Source organism: Sinohyriopsis cumingii, chromosome 4, assembly GCF_028554795.1.
Source record: "Sinohyriopsis cumingii isolate HCF-2022 chromosome 4, ASM2855479v2, whole genome shotgun sequence".
NCBI lineage: Eukaryota > Metazoa > Mollusca > Bivalvia > Unionida > Unionidae > Sinohyriopsis > Sinohyriopsis cumingii.
In genome coordinates this window covers 84687695-84708021 of record NC_142964.1, presented here as the reverse complement: position 1 = coordinate 84708021, position 20327 = coordinate 84687695, and the positions used below count along the sequence as shown (strand labels likewise).

General features: G+C 33.2%; 1 protein-coding gene across 1 annotated transcript in view; it reads left to right on the top strand.

Moving 5' to 3' along the window:
- LOC149801577 (polypeptide N-acetylgalactosaminyltransferase 13-like) overlaps nucleotides 1-20327 on the top strand; it is a 95736-nt gene that overhangs the window by 35369 nt on the left and 40040 nt on the right. The window contains exons 2-5 of the mRNA XM_089955807.1: nucleotides 3087-3253; nucleotides 13864-14041; nucleotides 15015-15215; nucleotides 16933-17050. Of these exons, the coding sequence (XP_089811933.1) occupies nucleotides 3087-3253; nucleotides 13864-14041; nucleotides 15015-15215; nucleotides 16933-17050 (664 nt within the window). The remainder of the gene's footprint in view (nucleotides 1-3086; nucleotides 3254-13863; nucleotides 14042-15014; nucleotides 15216-16932; nucleotides 17051-20327) is intronic.

Below are 20327 nucleotides of genomic sequence, written 5' to 3'. Positions count from 1 at the left end.
ATATATATATATATATATATATATATATATATATATATATATATATATATATATATATATATATATATATATATATATATATATATATATATATATATATATATATATATATATATATATATATATATATATATATATATATATATATATATATATATATATATATATATGTATGTATGTATGTATGTATGTATATATATATATATATATATATATATATATATATATATATATATATATATATATATATATATATATATATATATATATATATATATATATATATATATATATATATATATATAACCCTTTTCAGATGATATTATGAATAGTGATATCAAATTCCATTGTTGATGCGAATGAATGAAGTAACTAAGATGTATCCCGCTGTGTTACTTCACAGATAAGACTTAATAGCAATACTTATGCCGTCGGATTATCTGTTCCGTATTTTTTTATGTAATATTTATCATAATTCTTTACCTTGCTGAGTGCTGATAATAAATGGATGAATAAGTTATATATACTTAACGCCAACAAGGCTGGATAATATAACACGTGTCAGTGTTTAGCACATAGAGTAGACGATTGTGATTTTAAAATTGTTGCTTGATGCCTTTAAAATGAATATTCGATCCATCGGATGTACATAGTACGCCTACATACTCAGTAGGACGCGGCCATATGGCCTATCTACTTACAACGAGAGACTGAATGGCCGTATCGTTCCTCCTAGGGTAAAGCTAGAATGGTACGGCCGCACAGTTTCTTACTAACCAAATGTACAACTCTGTATTCTCCTTCTTATATGTATGAGTTAGAGATTTGTATAAGTAATTGTAAGCCATGTCCTCGTCATTCTCAAGTATACCTTTTCTCTTTGCTGTTATTGCTTTCCTAATGGATGAAAATAAAGACGAATGAATGAATGAATGAATGAATGAACGAACGAATGACTGATCGAGCGAACGAATATACGAATGAAATGTACATCTACGCGGAGTCATTCTCCTCAATTCACTATAAATAAAACCTTTTTGCTTACATTAACTCGGTCCTAATACATAGTTAAGCAATTTTAAATGTACTTTCTCCCCGTACTCCGGCACCATAATTGAAAATTGAGAAAACTAAAAATATCAAATAATTTACAAACCACTCTGTGCGTATGTTCCCAAGTTTGCAAAAGAATCTGTGTATAGAACAAGCATAGCTTTATCTGCCTGTTGACTATTTCTGGTTCCAAACCCTTATACAAGATTTATCACTATTTGAAATTCTTCCACCTCTTTGCAATACCTAACTTTAAGTCTTGTATATATTTACCTCCACGTGCCATATATCACAATAGTTGGTAGGAGTATCCATTGCCAACGGGAAGCGGGTTTTGTCTAGTAGTCTATATTATAATTTTGTGTACAGATTTTGACTCGGCATGTCTCGTTGACTATGGAATTGGGATAAATAATAAAACCCACAAACGCCGAAAATTCAGTGATAACACTATATCTACAAATATTCATATCAAGGAAACTAATATCCACCAATATGTGGAATATTCTTCATGTAATCCCATGTCATGTAAAAACGGTATACCATATAGCCAGGGCAAAAGATACCGACGCATTATTTCAGATGATTGTCAATTACAAAATTCATTGAATAAATTACAAACATATTCTCAAATTAGAAATTATCCTACACATTTGATTCTACGCTGAACAAAGCCTGTAATCTTACTCAACATGAGGCTTTAAACACAGTATAATGTAAAATATAGAAAAATATAATTCCTTTCACAATACAGTATTATCCTTCATTACCTAATATAGGTCGTATAATTAATGAATATTATAGTCTCCTAAATTTATCAAATAAAACCAGCGTAAAATCACTTTACAAAAATAAACCAATTCTCGCTTTTATAAGACCCAAGAATTTGCAAGATTTTCTAATTAGAACTAAACAGAAATAAAAAAGACAATTTTCGTCATCTAAATGTAACAGACACCGGCGCTCACAATGTGCAAACATAAGAGAAAGTACTTCTTTCAGTAGCGCTAATACAAAAGATTTATTTTCTCTACGTGATAACACAAACTGCATATCAACTGATGTGATTTATTTGATAACCTGTAAAAAATGTAGCATGCAATATGTTGGACAAACACTTCAACAAGTTTCAAAGAGAATGAATAATCATCGCTTTCATATAAAACATTATAGAGATCCTGTTTTCCTCTAGTATTTCAACACACTTTAACACCAATAATCACTCTCTACTCGATTTCTTTCATGCCAATAGATATTGTGCCTCGTGACATCAATAGGCTCATAAAAGAAACTTATTGTATTCGTAAATTAGATACTTTGTATCCTAATGACCTTAATGCCAATGCACTATATAACATTGTCTAATTGTTTTAATTGATACATTGTATATCCTTTATAACAATATAATTATATGTATGACTGTTTGTCTCTATTTTATTCTATTATTTTATCGTTTAATATGGTAAACTTTGGTTTGTTTCAGACAGGACCAGCTTACTATCGACATAAATCATTATGGCCAGCGCACTTTTAAATCGTCTGTTATTAATTCGACTAAAACGGATTTATGGGCTCTCGCTACGTTATATTACTTGTATTTTAGATTTATCGAGAAGCAATGCTAACGAAAGACAAATATTTAAACTCAATCGCTTCAAAATCCTAAAGGCACATAAATCAACTCATATAAATTGTAACATATGGTTAGATGTCAACTGTAAGTGCGTGATTTTTTTCTCGTCTTAGTTTTTCGATAGCGTCGTCAGCACAACGTTAGATTTTCGTCTACGAGTTTTGGTCATTAATATAATTTTGATTTTAGGGCCAGTCAAATAGCAACAAACATATTATACTGCTCTTTTCCTCTTTTCTTCAAACATGCACACATGTTACACCATTATATATACATTTTGTTCCTTTTTGTGTACATCCATTTATAATTGGATATTCCTATTTATTCCATTTCTATGCCCACATACATTTTCGTTTATTTATTTATTATTTATTAATTTATTTATTTATTTTAATTTCAGCTGCAGCAATATACCGTACCCTAGGCATCTGCCATCGGCAAGCGTTATTATTCCATTTTATGACGAATGGCCATCTCTACTTCTAAGGACTATTTATAGCATAGTCAATCGATCACCACGCCACCTGTTAGAAGAAATTATTCTGGTGGACGACGGTAGCACCATGAGTAAGATATTCCTAACTTATTTTCTTAATATGGGGGTGGGGTGGTGGCGGCAGCGTGTTTTACTTTGTATCCGCGAACTATAACTCTCTAACGTTAATGTCAGTGATCTTAAACTTTGTATATGTACATTAACCGTCCTGGCTAGAGGATGTGCCGTTTACCACTTCCAAGGCTTCATACTCAGTATAAAGGTCACATATCAAGGCAATGTTTGATACAGCTAAATCTGGTCATATGAAATTTGGTCGCATGCCACTTTTCACGAGTCCACATGTATAGTTAAGGTCAAAGTATTAAAAAAATTCAACAGTACTTAATTTTGTGCTAAGCTGGTACTAGGAAACCCTCAAAAAACAGTGCTGGCAGAAAGAATTTAGAAACCTGGTAAACTTAATTCGTATTGATTGCTTACGTTTTGTCACGTATATTTATCGTTTGCATAGTATTTTTTTCAAGGTCAACGTAACAGCTCAGGATTGCTTCTTTAATGATATTGTCCACAATGTGTCCTATGTCTTGGTCATTATGAAGCAGTAACTTATTAGCGCACTTTTTCCAAGAATACATTTTAAGGTAAAGTACATAGTCCTTTCTGTGACTGTCGAAATACTGGATTATTCTGTAACAAGTAAAGGATCATTCGCACAAAAGTGGGTGTAGTTACCGTTACATAACTTGTATGCAAAACGATAAGATGATCGTATATTTAGCTTTCACTTTTAAACGGGACAGTGGTTTAACCTCATAAATATCGAGTTTCTTGAGTTTTCTTGAACCCAGGTATGGTCGTCCCAAATGATAATGATGATGATGGCGATAAAGGAGACGTTGATATTGATGATAATGGTGATGAGTTTTACTGAAAATAATTAATAATTAAATCCATGTGCGTCCTCTTTTTGAAATTCTAGCATTCGCAAATGAAATGATCGTATTGTCATTGAATGCATTCATTATGTACTCGATTTTTTTTGTTGTAACCCTTAAAGCACTCCTTTTGTGGTAAACTGTGTTACACATATATCATCAGCACTATCACAAGAGATGCTTTAATGCAATTTTGATTAACTAATCTGGTGGCCAAGTAGTTCTGGTTTTCAATCAGTGTCAGGTACACTATGTTTCCAGGTCAGAAGCATATTACTATGTTCCGGTCGCCCATCACTTTGGCGCAGTTTCGAGATCATTTGGCAGATGTTCATTATCCGTCACTTTGACGCAGTTTCGAGATCATTTGAATGATGTTCCAGTTGCCCGTCACTTAGACGCAGTTTCGATATCATTTGGCTGATGTTCCGGTTACCCTTCACTTAGACGCAGTTTCGATATTATTTGGCCGATGCTCCGTTTACCCTTCACTTAGACGCAGTTTCGAGATCATTTGATTGATGTTCCAGTTACTCGTCACTCTGATGCAGTTTTCTATATCATCTTGCTGTTAAGCTTAAAAAAATAAATATAATCTTCTGTGTTATATAGGAACTGCACAGTATTACTCCATATCCGAACATTAAATATTTTGTTTTAAAAAAAAAAAAAAAACATTAGTCCATAAAAAAAAAGAGTTAATGCACGATTTTAAGTTGGAGGAGCACCAGTTCGATGTAACATTAATCGCAGAAGCAGTACTAGCTATGTAATTAACCATTCGACAAAAATGCATTGGCGTAACATTCGAAATATCGGTAAAAAGATATTTGGGATGACAGCTTGATATCCGAAACAAAAATGTGATTTAAGAAAAAAGAACATAAAGAAAAAACCACTATGTTGCAAAGACAGCTTTTTCAGAGTGAAGATTAAGCCCTCCAAGGACTACCAATTGTATGAATTACCTTGTAAAAGGAGAAAGGTCATAAGGACAACAACAAAAACACAGGGTTCAAACAACGCTTATTATGGACGATAGTAAAATCCAAGACCACAATGAAAAGAAAATATTAAGCACGTATTAGTCTGAGAGAAACAACAAAACCGTTCTTTTGATATTACGGAAAATTCTAAAATCAGATCATTTTCATCTCGCCCAAAAAATATTGATGACTATCGAGAATGGAATGATTGAAATTCAAAGCAAATATGCATATATCTGTTGAAAATGCGTCATATCGCTATTTTTAAATGATAGGGTATTTCTAAATTTCAATAAAAATGTTTGTTCTTGCATGTTTGCTCCCCTGTATTGTTATTTTTATGTTTTGAAGTCATGACAATGTCACCGTCATTACCACTTATATATATATATATATATATATATATATATATATATATATATATATATATATATATATATATATATATATATATATATATATATATATATATATATATATATATATATATATAACATACATACGTACATACATAAATACATACGAGAATGAATATCCTACGAATAATTTCATTTATTATATATTTCATTGGAGTAAAATTATATCATCATAGTGGCGATATCATTTTCGGAACTAATTTGTATTCTCCATTCAGTGAGTCCTTATGTGTGTTATTCAGACCCGTATTTCATATATAGACCCATTTCATTTTTCTTCTTCCTATGCTCCTTCTCTATCCTCCTTTCCTCTCTCTCCTCATCAACGTCAGGATGTACATATCTTAAAATGTGTCAGCTGTAGACCCTTTAGTGTACTTTTATGCAGCCAGTGAAGTGCCATCAATAAATGCCTAAAAACGAACTCCAAACAGCAAAAATAACCCGACTTAAAATATTAAATATTTTACTTGTCTACACGAATAATGGAAACTGCCTGTGACCGAACTTATATGACCTGTTGCTATGGCTCACCCATACAATACGTACCTGTAATACTCTACAACAAACTGTATGCATTTTTAGAAACAAATTCGTGATTAAAAAATAATATTTTGTTAATTAGGAATTTAACTGGATCAAAATCGTGTCTGAAAACGATGGGTAAAACAGGCATTGAATAGTGTTGAAACCAAAATTAAGCGACAGTCGAAAATTCGATTCATTATCTGCTACCGAGTTTGACGGCAAGCTAGATAATGCAAGACAAAAGTTTATGTTTATCTACAGCAATGCAAGAAAGGAAGGACGAAAAGCCTAACAACTAAACTTATAATCATTAAAAGATTTTCTTTAAAGATGTTACGCTCTGAAGTCTGTCAGATCCAACCGATCTGTTATGTTTTTAGTTACCCCACTCAATGCAAAAAGTGAAAATGTCGCCATTTCGTACGAAAACTGTCATCGTTTTGACAAAATACAGTTTCAAGCATAGCTACAAGCTAACTTTTAAATAACGCCGCTGTGCTATATGTTTGTTTTCAAATCGAAATGGAGAAAACCAATTAAATCGACGGCTTTTACCTTAAAAATACATAATGAAAGAAAATCTAAGTTTTTTATATGCAGAAATATTTCAAGAATGAAGTAGAAACTTTGTATTGACATGAATAGCCAAATTGATTTTGACAGGAATCGGGACAGAATTTATAATCAATAAGGTAAAGATGATTGAATCCTATTTCTTTTATATTTTTTTTGCTCAACAGGAAATAAAATAACGCAGTAAAATGGAATTAACAAATAAAGATTTGTAAATACCCTTTAACATATTGCGTCGCCTAGCAGGTACCAATCGTTATTAAACTCATTGCGTTAGTGAAGACTGGCGTCGCGATTAATCCACTCTTAGTCCTCTGTCGTGAGAAATATTCGTGGAAGGTTAAGTATGTGGTTGACAATGAAATCATTGTACATGTCTATATATTGCTTCATCTTTTTCGTAATTATTTCATTTCAAGTAGTTCTCCGACAGGACTACTTTTTCACACTCTTCCTGGAATGTGCGAATGCATTTTTGTTGTTGTACAAGTTGCATTGTGCTTATTTGTTTTAGCTTTTATTAGCAGTGAGCTGGTGAGTGGCTTTTATTTTGGGTGGATGGTTGCTTGTTTGAATAACTGAATGCTGTTAATATTACTGCAAAGCAAGAAACATGGAGAAAAAAAATTTAAACCTCACGAAAATAGATTTCAGTGAACATGAATCCCGCGCAGTCACGACGTTTAATTACAATCCCTGCAATTACGAATGTTATCGAGAATGTTCGTCATGTGTTATATCCTCAGCATATTCCCCTCCCTCCCCACAAAAAAGATAGAGAATATTCAAGCCACGTTGTCAGACGTAAACAGCAAAGCTGCTATTTATTATTTAGAAAATTTCACAGAGCCACCATGCATAACAAGAAGACGTCATACGCGATATTGTCAAAAGTGAGACATATAGAATGCCATTTCAAAGGAATGATCCTGTTAACACAAGAGGTTAGATTTTGGAACTTGGCAAAGTAATTGAAAGTTTTTGTGATGATCGTGATCATGTCACTATCACACATAGGAAGGACAATCTATCGTTTTGTTGATCTACATGAGAACCCCTTGAAGACCATAGGCTGATGACATACACAGCGCATTACGTCATCAAAACAAGATGGCAAATTCCGTATGAGACTGATATAAGCAAAAAGAATATTGAAACAATAGTGTTTCAAAATAAGCTGCTTGCTTATCTTCCCTCAAGAAAAGAAGAATATTTAATTGTTTGCCAAATTAAAGAGACCTCAGCAAGTCCTCATTTTTGTCATAGTAAATTCCATAACTCATAGCCTCTTGTCTTAGCTATAAGTCACTCTATACAGACTTTTCGAAAGATGGATACAATCAGGACAATTTTCATCTCATATCTGTCGAGCAAGAAGGGCCTGAAATTGACTTTGTGACGACAAAACCGAAGAACTCACAAAAAAAACATTCATTAATCATTTTTTCCTTCCGAATTATGTCTCCTGTTTAAAATTAGTTGAGAATAATTTTTATATTATTCCAATTTACAGAATAACTTAGCTAGTAAAAGTATAAACTATCACAAAAATAAGTTTACTAATTCTTTAAAAATGAAAGTGCATTTTAAAATTATTTCTTAATACATTATGACTAATTATCTGTAAAATACTTGATTACAAGCATCATGAACATAATACAATTTTATTATATAAATTGAGTTCTGATGAAATATTGAACATTTGTCGATAATATGTCAAGATATAATACTTTTATATCTGTTTTAAATGTGCATTATACATAATAAAAATATTAATAAAACTGTTTATCTCTATTTATTCATATATATATATATATATATATATATATATATATATATATATATATATATATATATATATATATATATATATATATATATATACTGATAACCCGATCTTAGTACTCATGAGAAAAAGTCGGTAGTGTTCATTTTACCGATTATAGATTCAAATAAAAAAAAGTATGGTGAATGTAGGAATATATATAAACTACACATACACACACAAAACATTCATATATATATATATATATATATATATATATATATATATATATATATATATATATATATATATATATATATATATATATATATATGGTAAAATTTGGAGAGAAATGGATATTTAACCGATGTTTAATAACAGAAGAATATTTATAAGAAATGTGTGTGTGTGAAAAAGCGAATTTCCAATGTATAAATGAATTATCATATGTGTTATCTATTTTGAAGTATTTTAATCCCATGAAATATCGGAATTACCTTAAGAAAACAAACGTGACTTATCAAGTATTTCACCTGAACAAATTTCCCAATATTTCATTGCAAAACGAAATTATCACACGTGTTGTCTAATTTTAAGAATTCTAATCCCATGAAATATCGGAATTACCTTAAGAAAACAAACGTGACTTATCAAGTATTTCAGCTGAACAATTTTCCCAATATTTCATTGCAAAACGAAATTATCACATGTGTTGTCTAGTTTTAAGAAATATAATCCCATGAAATATCGAAATTACAATAAGAAAGCAAACTTGACTTATAAAGCATTTCACCTGAACAATTTTCCCAACATTTCAATTCTTTGTACAGTCAAAAGGAAGTATGAGAAAGCGAATGATTTTATACGAGATACTTATGGAAATGATTTACTGGACCGTGTAACAATCATAGAAGAACTAGGTCAGCAAATAACGGATAATGTAATTACAAAAAAGCGATAATAAATTGCAAAAAATCGATTATCATTTGAATGAGTATTTCAGAAACGAAGTGGAAATTCTTACTGACGATATAGTTTTGTTTTTTTCTTCAGAAAAGATCTAGGTTTAGAGAAGGTCTTGAACAATTAGCATGATCATTGCAAAAGATTGAATCTTTATATTACCTTTGGTTAAATTTAATGTTATGATCTTTGGAAAATGTGTTTCAATAAGACAAGACAAAGTATTGAATATTGCCCAAAACAATATTTATATCGTCGAAAATGTTAATTTCTTCAGTTTTGCTTTTTGTAATGGAAAATGTTATCAAGCTCAATAAACATTATCTGATTCTTAACTGTACTTTGAAAATAAAATACACAAGTTAATCAACGTTTAATATATAGTTTTAGCTTTGGAGGGTTTCCATCAGGTTGACTCCACTGAGCGTGTACAACGAAAGTTTTAAAAATGTTTTCTAAATGTAAAGGTGTCTACTTCCTACGTCGATGTACACAATGTAGAGGGAATAATTCTGCCAAAATACTTATAGTTAGTTAATTAAGTATTGAATTAGAATTTAAAATGCTGTAAATATTTTATTTAATACTGCATATAGGTAGTTATTTAGTGAAAGTGAATCAAATAATATAATGAATAGGTTGCACTCCTAAATTACTTTAAAAAAAGTTGGGTCTGGTAAAGTTTTGATGTTTCATGATTCTGTCAGTTGCTCCAAGTTTGTTCCAAGCTTTGAACAAATGGTTACATAATTTTTAATATTAGACTGGAAGAAAAATGTACACAATTCTGATAAATTGTCTCTGTATAAACATAAAACTGACTTCCATCTCGATGATTGTTTCAAATTCTTGTGTAACCATAAACCACAAAGCTAGTGAACGTAAGAATCTCTCTAAAGCCAAGCATTGTCATAATTTGCTAAAATAAACTGTGGGATATGGAAGTTGTTATTATTACTTAAAATGTACGTCTGGGACAAACCATCAACGTATAAGCGCGTTCAGTTGTTCACTTTAGTAGATAGAAGTGAAAGATATGGTATACTTTGTGACAACCATAATATTGAATATCACTTTCTTTTAATGTGTCCAGTATATACTAACTTACATGTAAACCATCCATGAATAAATGCATTCAATTGTTAGCTTCAAGCAATCAGAAAGGAATATGCACACTTGCTAATATATATATATATATATATATATATATATATATATATATATATATATATATATATATATATATATATATATATATATATATATATATATATATATATATATAAAGCGTTTAAAATAAGAGATAGATTATTATTATTATTATTATTACAGTATTTTTGAAAAGACTATTTATATTTGTCCATCCTCTCGATTCCGGCTTTTGTTGATTTCCTTTTTTAGTTCCGTTTTGAAGGTGTACGCATATAATTTGCTAACCTAGCAATATATGCAGTATGTACTCCATGCGTCTGTACATTCGTATGACAATACAATTGTGAACTGAACTGAATCTTACCGTTTCCATGCGAGTTCTTCTTTTGTGCTTTTTGACGATTATCATAATGGTATAAACTGCACAGAATGTCTGAAGCTTGTGGACTTCATGAACTTTTTACTATCTGACCTCTGTATGTGAAAAAAGCAGCAAAGAAAAAAAAATAAAGAATATCGAGTCAGCGTGTTCGCCTGTAAGAAGCATGCGTGTCAGAATATATTCTATTTTGGTAAAAATATAATGTCATGATTGTTTATACATGAGGGCCTAGTTTATTTTGTATCATTTATATTCTCCATGCACACAAGTTTTACCCGTTGCAGCATACCGCGGGGCCCCGAGTGGCCGAGTGGTCAAAAGCGATCTCCGTTACGGATCACTGCCATCTCACCTCTGTCTGCGTGGGTTCGAGTCTCGGATTTGGCTACTGTGGGTATGTGAGAAAGCTTGCCAGTAGCTTCTCGTGGGTCGGTGGTTCTTTCCGGGGTTTTCGCGGGTTCTTCCTCCACCATTAATACTGGCCGCCATGTATAGCCTATCGTGTGCTGAAAAATGGCGTTAAACCCTACAACAACAACAACAAGAACAACCAGCATACCGCGGTTTGACAGAAAAGATCACTGAACTTAGCTGGCTTTACATGTACGCGTAACATCGAAGTCTACGTTTAGATAGATCGACTACTTGTGTGGCACGTAAACTTTGTATGATTTAACCAATCAACCCAAAATGTTACGAAATGACTGTCTTTATAGTCAGCAACATGTGTGAGGCCTTTGCGTGTTCTAAGGTAGCACTTGAATGTTAGATATCGACCAACGATCTGGAAATGTAGTATTGACCCGCATTGTAGTCTTTGACTACTCACTTCCTGTTGAGAATTTCTGCTTCAAGTGACATTCATGTACGTTCTCGTGTACTTGTTATTACTGTACCGATAATACTGAAAAACTACAACGACATATTGAATATACACAGCTTAGACTAATTCACTTTATTTGCTTTACATTGAACTATATTTTAATATTTAGTGTAATATCAAACTGGTTTTTTGACATAAAATTTAACCCCTCAATACGTTTTCATGCCGCAAGTTCGTCAAACACAAAGAACACATAACAATTGCTCAGAATATGTTCAACTTTTGCGCACGTAATCATGTTTAACATATATCACCGTTATCTTTGCTCTTTACTTCTATCTATTTAATCTTGGGAATTTTTTTTAATTTCCTGTTGGTTGAGATTGTATCCCGTTATCAAACAGAACAAGGGTTGGCCTTTGCTCTAAAGTAGTATGCACAGTGGCATTTAAATCCCGCTCATGCATTTTTGCAAAGTAATTATTTATTTTATAATACGACCACATCGGCATCAATGCGTTCGAAGACATTGAAAGATTAAAACCTATCAACCTTAACAAAACGCAAGATAGTTATGAAAAAATTTGTTTAAAAAACATTGCCTTTTTATATTATTTCTTTCGTACTCATTTCTACCTTTATTTTTTATATAAAAAAGATCTTGAATAAATTAAAATTCTTTGTCATTTAGAAGGGGAACTCGTTTGTTTTTCTTGACTGCTTTTTGTCTGATTCATTTGGACACTATCAACCAATAATCCAGTCTTCTTGATTTGAAGGTTGTTGGTTGATTAAGCCAAATTAGCAGGAAAGACAAATTTTCTTGGGAAATACTGTCCAAATCAAAAGGCGCTAATTATAAGCCCTCGGGAGGCTGACATGACGTTCATGGACTATTACCTGCGCGTGATACTTGTTGGGGTACTCGTTTGACCTTACAAATCAAGACAATTGATTCTGATTAATTATTTACCCATTTTTGCCTTAGTAAAATTATATGTTTCAGTAAGTAGAGAAGAAAAGTCTGATTTACAGGTATATTCGGGAAGTACTGTTTTTATCATTTATTATCTTCGGGAGAATCGATGTCCTTGGTCTCCGACAACTCTTTCACCACCCCACCACCCCAAAAAAAATTCACTGTACATGCAATTGTTTGATGTATGCACTTTGTGATTTGTTGATAAATTCTATTTTCTATCATGTATACTTGCAGACACTTCAACGGAGATCAACAGCTGGTGCACATAAACTCGAACAGAATACTTAATATTGATCATCGAGATGAGAAACTAATATTAAATTTCGATCCATGAATTCAGAAGTACATGTTTCTTTTTCCATCATTCCTTCCACACATGGATTCCACTATAACGTAGAAATGTTAGCGATTTCAATTAAACTGATTTAATTGATATACAGACTTGTAAAATGTCGATATCTTCTAAACCCTTTTCATTGGTCAATTAAAAACAAGGCTAATATGCATCTTAAACCAATACAGTGGGCATACATACGCCGTTGTGCAGAGAAACAATTCACCCACTCACCACGTCCATTGACGACGTGGCTGTTATTGCTATGTCAGCCTTAAAATCCAAAATTTTTAGAGATCCGTGAGATGACAGGTCCTGGCAACATCTTTATAATTGTATCAATAACGCTACGTTCTATACATAGGAACTGAAACACTTATTCTCCGCTTTGGCTCTAATGAGGCAACACTTAACATTTATATCGCCTCTATATCAAGATCCGGGTAATTTTGCCTTTTGCTTTCGTGACGAAGAATGTAGGTCAAATCCAAAATCCATCCTTTCACAGGAGGATTTGCTCCGGTCCCTTTGGTTTGGGATGGGAAAACCAATGACTGGTAATAACACTTAACACCAATCATATTAAAAGAAGACAAACGAAAACAATAAAGTATTGAAAGAAGCAATGGTGGTAATGATAAGAATCTCATTCAGTGTCTTCAACGCATTGATTATCCAAATCTTCAAATGAAATCTGCATGAACGCGTTAACATATTTTTCCACAGTTTGAACAAAGGTGAAACAAAAAACATGACTGAAATCATGTCGGCATATATATATTTATGTCAACACCTTCTTGTTCAAAATTACAGTTCATTACTTTTCTTTTTTACTACAGAGGAACTCCAAGGATATCTGGATGAATATCTGAAAACTCACTTTCCGAATGGCCTGATTAAATTAATTCGACTTCCTCAAAGGTTTGGACTGATAAAAGCCCGTATGGAAGGTTGGAAAATTTCAACTGGAAAGGCCGTAATCTTTTTCGACAGCCACATGGAAGTGAATATAGATTGGTAAGACATACCGTATCTCTTTAGCTATGACAGTATACTAAATGTAAATGACGTGCACAAGAAATAGATGACCACAGCAAGATGCTGCTTGATACGAAGAATATTTCTGAGCATAAATGTTTTCAATTTGTTGCACAAGTTTATTCCATAGTATTGTTGAAAATCTTCGAACTACAAAGAAATATTTTAAACCGGTGAGTCAGATTGTAAATGAATTTCATACACAACAGGTGGCAAGTCTATGACATTGGAAGAAAAACAAGTAGTCTGAAGATCAATCTCTCATAAAGGTAGCAAGTGTAAATAGATGAACAAAGCACAAAAGTTAATAAATCGACTATTGTTTTTCTGTCACCGCTATATTCTATCAAGCAAGCAAATAATACTACCGGTGTTCACCTGTCACGTTCCTTACATCCGTCTGATCATCATAAATTTCATTAACGCACGATAACTTTCGCAGGACTTTTGGACTGTAATCCAACATTTAAGTGGCCTTATACAAAGAAATATATATACCAATTTCGATTTTCAACATTGTTTGAAAAATTCGACCAAGTAATGGCACTTGGGTGACTTAAAACTTTGCCCTTACATATTAAACACAGCTTTCTTCAAATAAACCGCGCCCAAACCTAATTATTTTCACCTGTAAGAAAAAATCTGGCTATTTATCTTAACCATTCATTTCACTTTAAGCAGATCAATGTTTGCATTAATAAAATAACAGATAAAAATTTATGTACGTAATTACTGAAATATGACAATCAGAGTCCACTTATCATACGCCCACGTAAGGCATACAGTTTGACAATGATGGGGATTTTTCACTACTATGCTATACATATTTAAGGCTGATACCTGTCCGCTCGAATAGAGAACATTCACTGAAACATCTTTATATTTCTTTCACTAAAGAAATGTCACCAAACTTATAAAGTACTACTCTGTACTCGGTATCTTTTTCGACAAGGTTGCAACCTCTTCTTACGGAAATAAATAAAACCCGGCAGACTGTTGCTATGGGAGTTTTAGACTACATACAGATGGATACCTTGGAGTATAGGTACTACGAAGACTACATGAATAAATATGGCTTTGACTGGCGCCTCACATTCTTTGAGACATTCTTCAGAAAAGATGAAATCGGCGAGAGACCAGAAGATATCCGCCCGTAAGTATTTGGTGTCATTAAATGACCCTTTTCAATCCAGTCACTACTCCCTCTCAGTACTAAGATAACCATGCATCTTTTCGTTCAAATATACAAAGTCATATGACAAATATAGCATTTAAAGTATATAAATCATGATTTAAAAAAATTATAGTTCTGAATATGACAATTTTATTATTGCTAATTACAGCGACCCAATTTAGCTATTTATTGCGCAGTCGTTTGATGTCTTTACCTTCTCGAACGTTGCTTTTAGCCACGAACGTATTGACCAATGTTTCCTTATTGATTTTTGTACCGTCTTCTTGACGTAGTGTATTACTAGTATGTTATGGCATTGATTGTCTGTCTGTACGTAAATCTTGCCCTGACCGTTTTAAAGCTTGACAAGACTTAAACAGATTTGGATGCATCTTTAACCAGATATCTGTCATGACTAGATGGTGTGTTGGTCACCTTAGTTAGGTGTATAGCTGAAGGTTGAAAGTCATATCAACCCCGCATGGTTGGCATGATTTTCAAGTAATGGGAGGGGCAAGCAAATTATATCGTATGCATGGGCTAGGTATAGACAATGCGATAGCACAATGCACTCGAATTAAGACGGTCGTATAACAAAGACTTTTCTAATCTAGATGATACAACGAACTGACAAATCATTGTTTCTTTATTAATAGCTTCATACAGCGCGCGTAGCGAGGCAGAAGTAGGATATATACAGGCCAGGAGTTGCTATATATTATGTGTTCTTTTTTCCTTCTGTCGTCTAATTTACCTTAATGTGTATAGTTTTATTATGGATCAAGCGCAACCATTAACAACAATAAAGTACATATCGGAATTGATATGTTTAACTTAGAATGTCCTAGTGAATTTTGTAAATTGTAGTTAAGTTGTTTGTCTGTCAGTTTCTTAGTTTTGTTTTTTCTCTGGGATAGGAGGATGTACAGTGCTTATTTTCATCATTTATTTTCACCAGTTAGGGAGGGGGATCGGGACAGTTGCACCTGCCTCGATATTTAAAAGCTCCCATTGTGCAGTATATATATATATATATATATATATATATATATATATATATATATATATATATATATATATATATATGCAGTATGCAGTTTCATAAAATTTACTAGACACTATTTACACCACGCTGATAGTCGAGTTTTCCTGAAGTATGTCACGATTATAGGTAATTGTGTTCAAGCAATGTTATATTATCTTTCTAAGGTAGGTCATATGGTTTGAGCTACTAAAACAAATCAAACATGATCAAGATAAACTAAACAAAAAGAGAATGTGTTGAGTACCAATTCATCAGATCCAAAACTTTAATGTCATCGCAATTGAATATATAATCTTGTGACCAGTTACTGTCTGGTAGCTACTTTTTTGAACCACTGAAGATGTCTTGATAACACTTTTTCCCGTACATGATTATGACTGTCCAGTCTGTTACACATATATTTAGACCATAAGCTTAAAATTCATGATCATTGGAGGGCAACATGCTATATTGGAATATGTTTCTGCGTTTCATGTTTCTGTGCCTGGCCTGTACATTGTACTATTTGGATGAAATTGCATAAATGGCACTAGACAATATGCCACGAGTTCAGTCAGGTCTCCAGTTGAAAAATTAAGATTACCACCAGGAAAATGTAACCAAGTGCACGTACCACGTTCCATTTACAGAAACCTTTTTACTTTGTTTCAGAGGAACGGTTATGGTTGGAGCCGCTTACGCCATTGACAGCAGCTACTTCCGGGAAATAGGAGCTTATGATGAGGGCATGAAAGTCTGGGGAGGAGAAAATCTGGAGATGGCCTGGAGGGTAGGTTGGACCCTGGTTAATCGGGGACTATGCATGCTCGGAGGAAGAGGCGCCACAGTAATATTCCCAAACATTTTCCATGGATACAAAATTCCGATCTGATGGTGAAATTTATGAAGCGATTTTTAAATAGTTTGTGCAGTAGGAAGAATTGGGAAGCTGTTTGACCTAAAAGTTCTGAATCACTCTTCGAAAAGATTTGTCGTGCACATCCTGGTATGACACGTTTTATAAGTTGTCTTATGGGTAGCGCACCAGTTTTAAACTTTTACTGGTGTTCACTTAATAGCTCGAAGTGTTGGTAAGTTGTCATTACTTATCTCCTTTGTCCGAGTCATGCATACATCTAACATCTACTAGAACTGTTTTAGATACTGATTCAGGATTTAGGGTCAAGGTGAGCGACAAGATCCCACATTCGGATTGGGTGGATATATATATATATATATATATATATATATATATATATATATATATATATATATATATATATATATATATATACACACACACACACTGCACACTGGAGTTTTAAAATATCGAGGTGATGCAACTACTCCGATCCCTGTCCCCTGCAGCCGTCCATGAGTAATTGGTGAAAATGATGAAAAAAAGCATTATACACCTCCTCCCCGAAAAAAACCCCCAGAAAACAAAAAAAAAATAAAAAAAATAAATAAATAAACAAAACAACAACAACAAGGAAACTAGCAGACAAAGAAAAGAATTGCAATTTAACAAATTCAATAGGACATCCTAAGTTAAACATATCATTTCCGATATGTACTTTATTGTTGTTAATGGTTGCGCTTGATCCATAATAAAACTATACACATTAATGTAAATTTGACGAGAGAAGGAAAAAAACACAAACTATATAGCAACCCATGGCCTGTCTATATCCTACTTCTGCCTCGCTACGCGCTAAATGAAGCTATTAATACAGAAACAACGATTATTTAGTTCATTGAAACATCTATATTAGAAAGAGTCCTCATTATACGCCAGTCTTAATTCGAGTGCATTGTGTTATTGCGTTGTCTATACTTAGCCCATGCATGCGATATAATTTTTCTTGCTCCTCCAATTGCTTGCAAATCTTGAGGATATTAGGATCAAATTTGAAATATTTCCACGATAATTTACCCAGATATCGATCATGATTAGAGAATGTGTCATTCACCTCAGTTAGTCCCTCACCCCGGACGTGACTCACTGTTTAGCATGTTAGTTGCGCAACCGAAGGGGTATGGATTTTGAATCCTACCATCGGATTATCCAAGATCGGCTAGGATAGTGTGTCACAGAGCAAGGCATTTCACTCTGATTTATTAATTGACATGAACTAACCTTCATGAGTTGCTATGCCATAAGACACTCAATCAAACCAAAACCGAGCAAGATAACAAGAGAAAATGTGACAGTGTGATCTGTTTTCCTGCCTCTCAAGATTTGTTACGATATACTAAGTTTCCAAATGCAATTGTACACATTATATCAGGTTGCTTAAATACGATCACTTGAATTTTTCTGCACGACTACTCTCAAACTGCTCGGGTAAATATATATGAATGTAATTTAGACCTTTTATGAAAGGGGTTTTATGACTTATTTCGATTACAAGCTCAAATTGGGGCCCCGACTGGCCGAGTGGTCTAAAGCGCTCTCCGTTACGGATCACTGCCCCACAACAACAACAACAAGCTCAAATTTGCATGTTCATTGAGATTGATGGAATTTTGTCTAGCTTAGAATATTTGCAACATAACGCTCCAACTGTCAGCATATTTACTTGTGCATGTGAAAGTAGCTGAATGGGAAGTTATCTGCTTTCGTGATATATAAGACTTGTATGAGATTTCTGAATCTCGTTAAATATGCACGGTTCTAAGATGCCTCTGTCATTCCGGGAACGAATATCTTTGGATTTCAATGACAGCAATCTTGTGCATACCACATTTGACAACATGAATGCACATGTATATTGACAATGTGCATCATCGAAGTCGAAAGGCTTAGTCAGTCGCGTTATTAGAATCAGAAATATTCTTGCAACCGAGTTCAACAAATTAAGACACTATAATCCGCGTAGTCTGCGGCAGTTTTGTTTCTTATGTATGCCTCTAAAACTCTTTAAATCATTCACAATATATAATGTTAACTGCATGACATATCCAGCTGACATTTGTGTGCAATGTTTATCAACATAACGTTCAGCAAGAAACTGGACTGAAACAATGGGAGGAAAGAATGCAAATTATTAATAGGCAAGTAAATGAACTTGGCATTTGTATTTGTTGTTTATCATTACTCCTATAACAGTTAAGGATAGATTATACTTCTTAGTAAATTTGTTTTGATACAATCTGCGTAATCTACGCAAAAACATCTGTACACGGGAGTATTCAATCTATAATCCATGTCGCGCCAACAGCAACTGTAGGGCTTGTCTACACAATGGATAAAGAGTTTTAAGGTCTTACGCTCCCATAGTGTCATTTGATTTCCCCATCAGAAAGTTGGTGTTTTTTTCGGGGGTGGGGTGGGGTGGACAAATACCGACATCCAAGTAAACAGTTAAATTTTGGTAGCCTTCAGAATCGACGCAGAATTCCTAAATGTATTTTGCCTGGTATACAAAATCGCTTCAAATATCTACTGGTATTTTTCCGATACATTATGTTAGATTGGGGCAACATTCATGCACCACTTTATCCAAATTACTTTTATGAGAACGAAATTTGTCGTTGAAAGCATTAAATTATATCCTATATTTATTTGCTTGTTGCATACGAATGATGACAGCCTATATACAACGGGGCGAGAATTAGGTGGACGGACCAGTGTGTCTCTTATTTCAGAATACCTGATATTAATAACTTCTAGTTTGAAGTCCCTGTCTTCATACTACCGATCAGTCCCTGCAAGTAGCTAATTCAGCTATTTAGTCGCTATAGACTCATTTGCAGCATATAGTGTTACCATCCATTGTTCGTAATGTTGGAGCGATGTGGATAAGCTCTATCATTATTAAAATTGTTACGACTCTATGGTCTTAAACTAAGTAAGAGAAACGAGGGAAAACCATCAAGTTTTGTAAAATTCAAGAAATATTATTTTTCCGTTTTTACAAGTCCAAAGAGGATAGAGTATTCCGAATGAATTATAGATGTATCCCGAATGAATTCAAATCTTGAATGTACTGATGTACCCATAGCCTGGAATAGTGTTGATGCGCATTGATATAATCCAAAACATCTCGAAAGGAATTCATAAT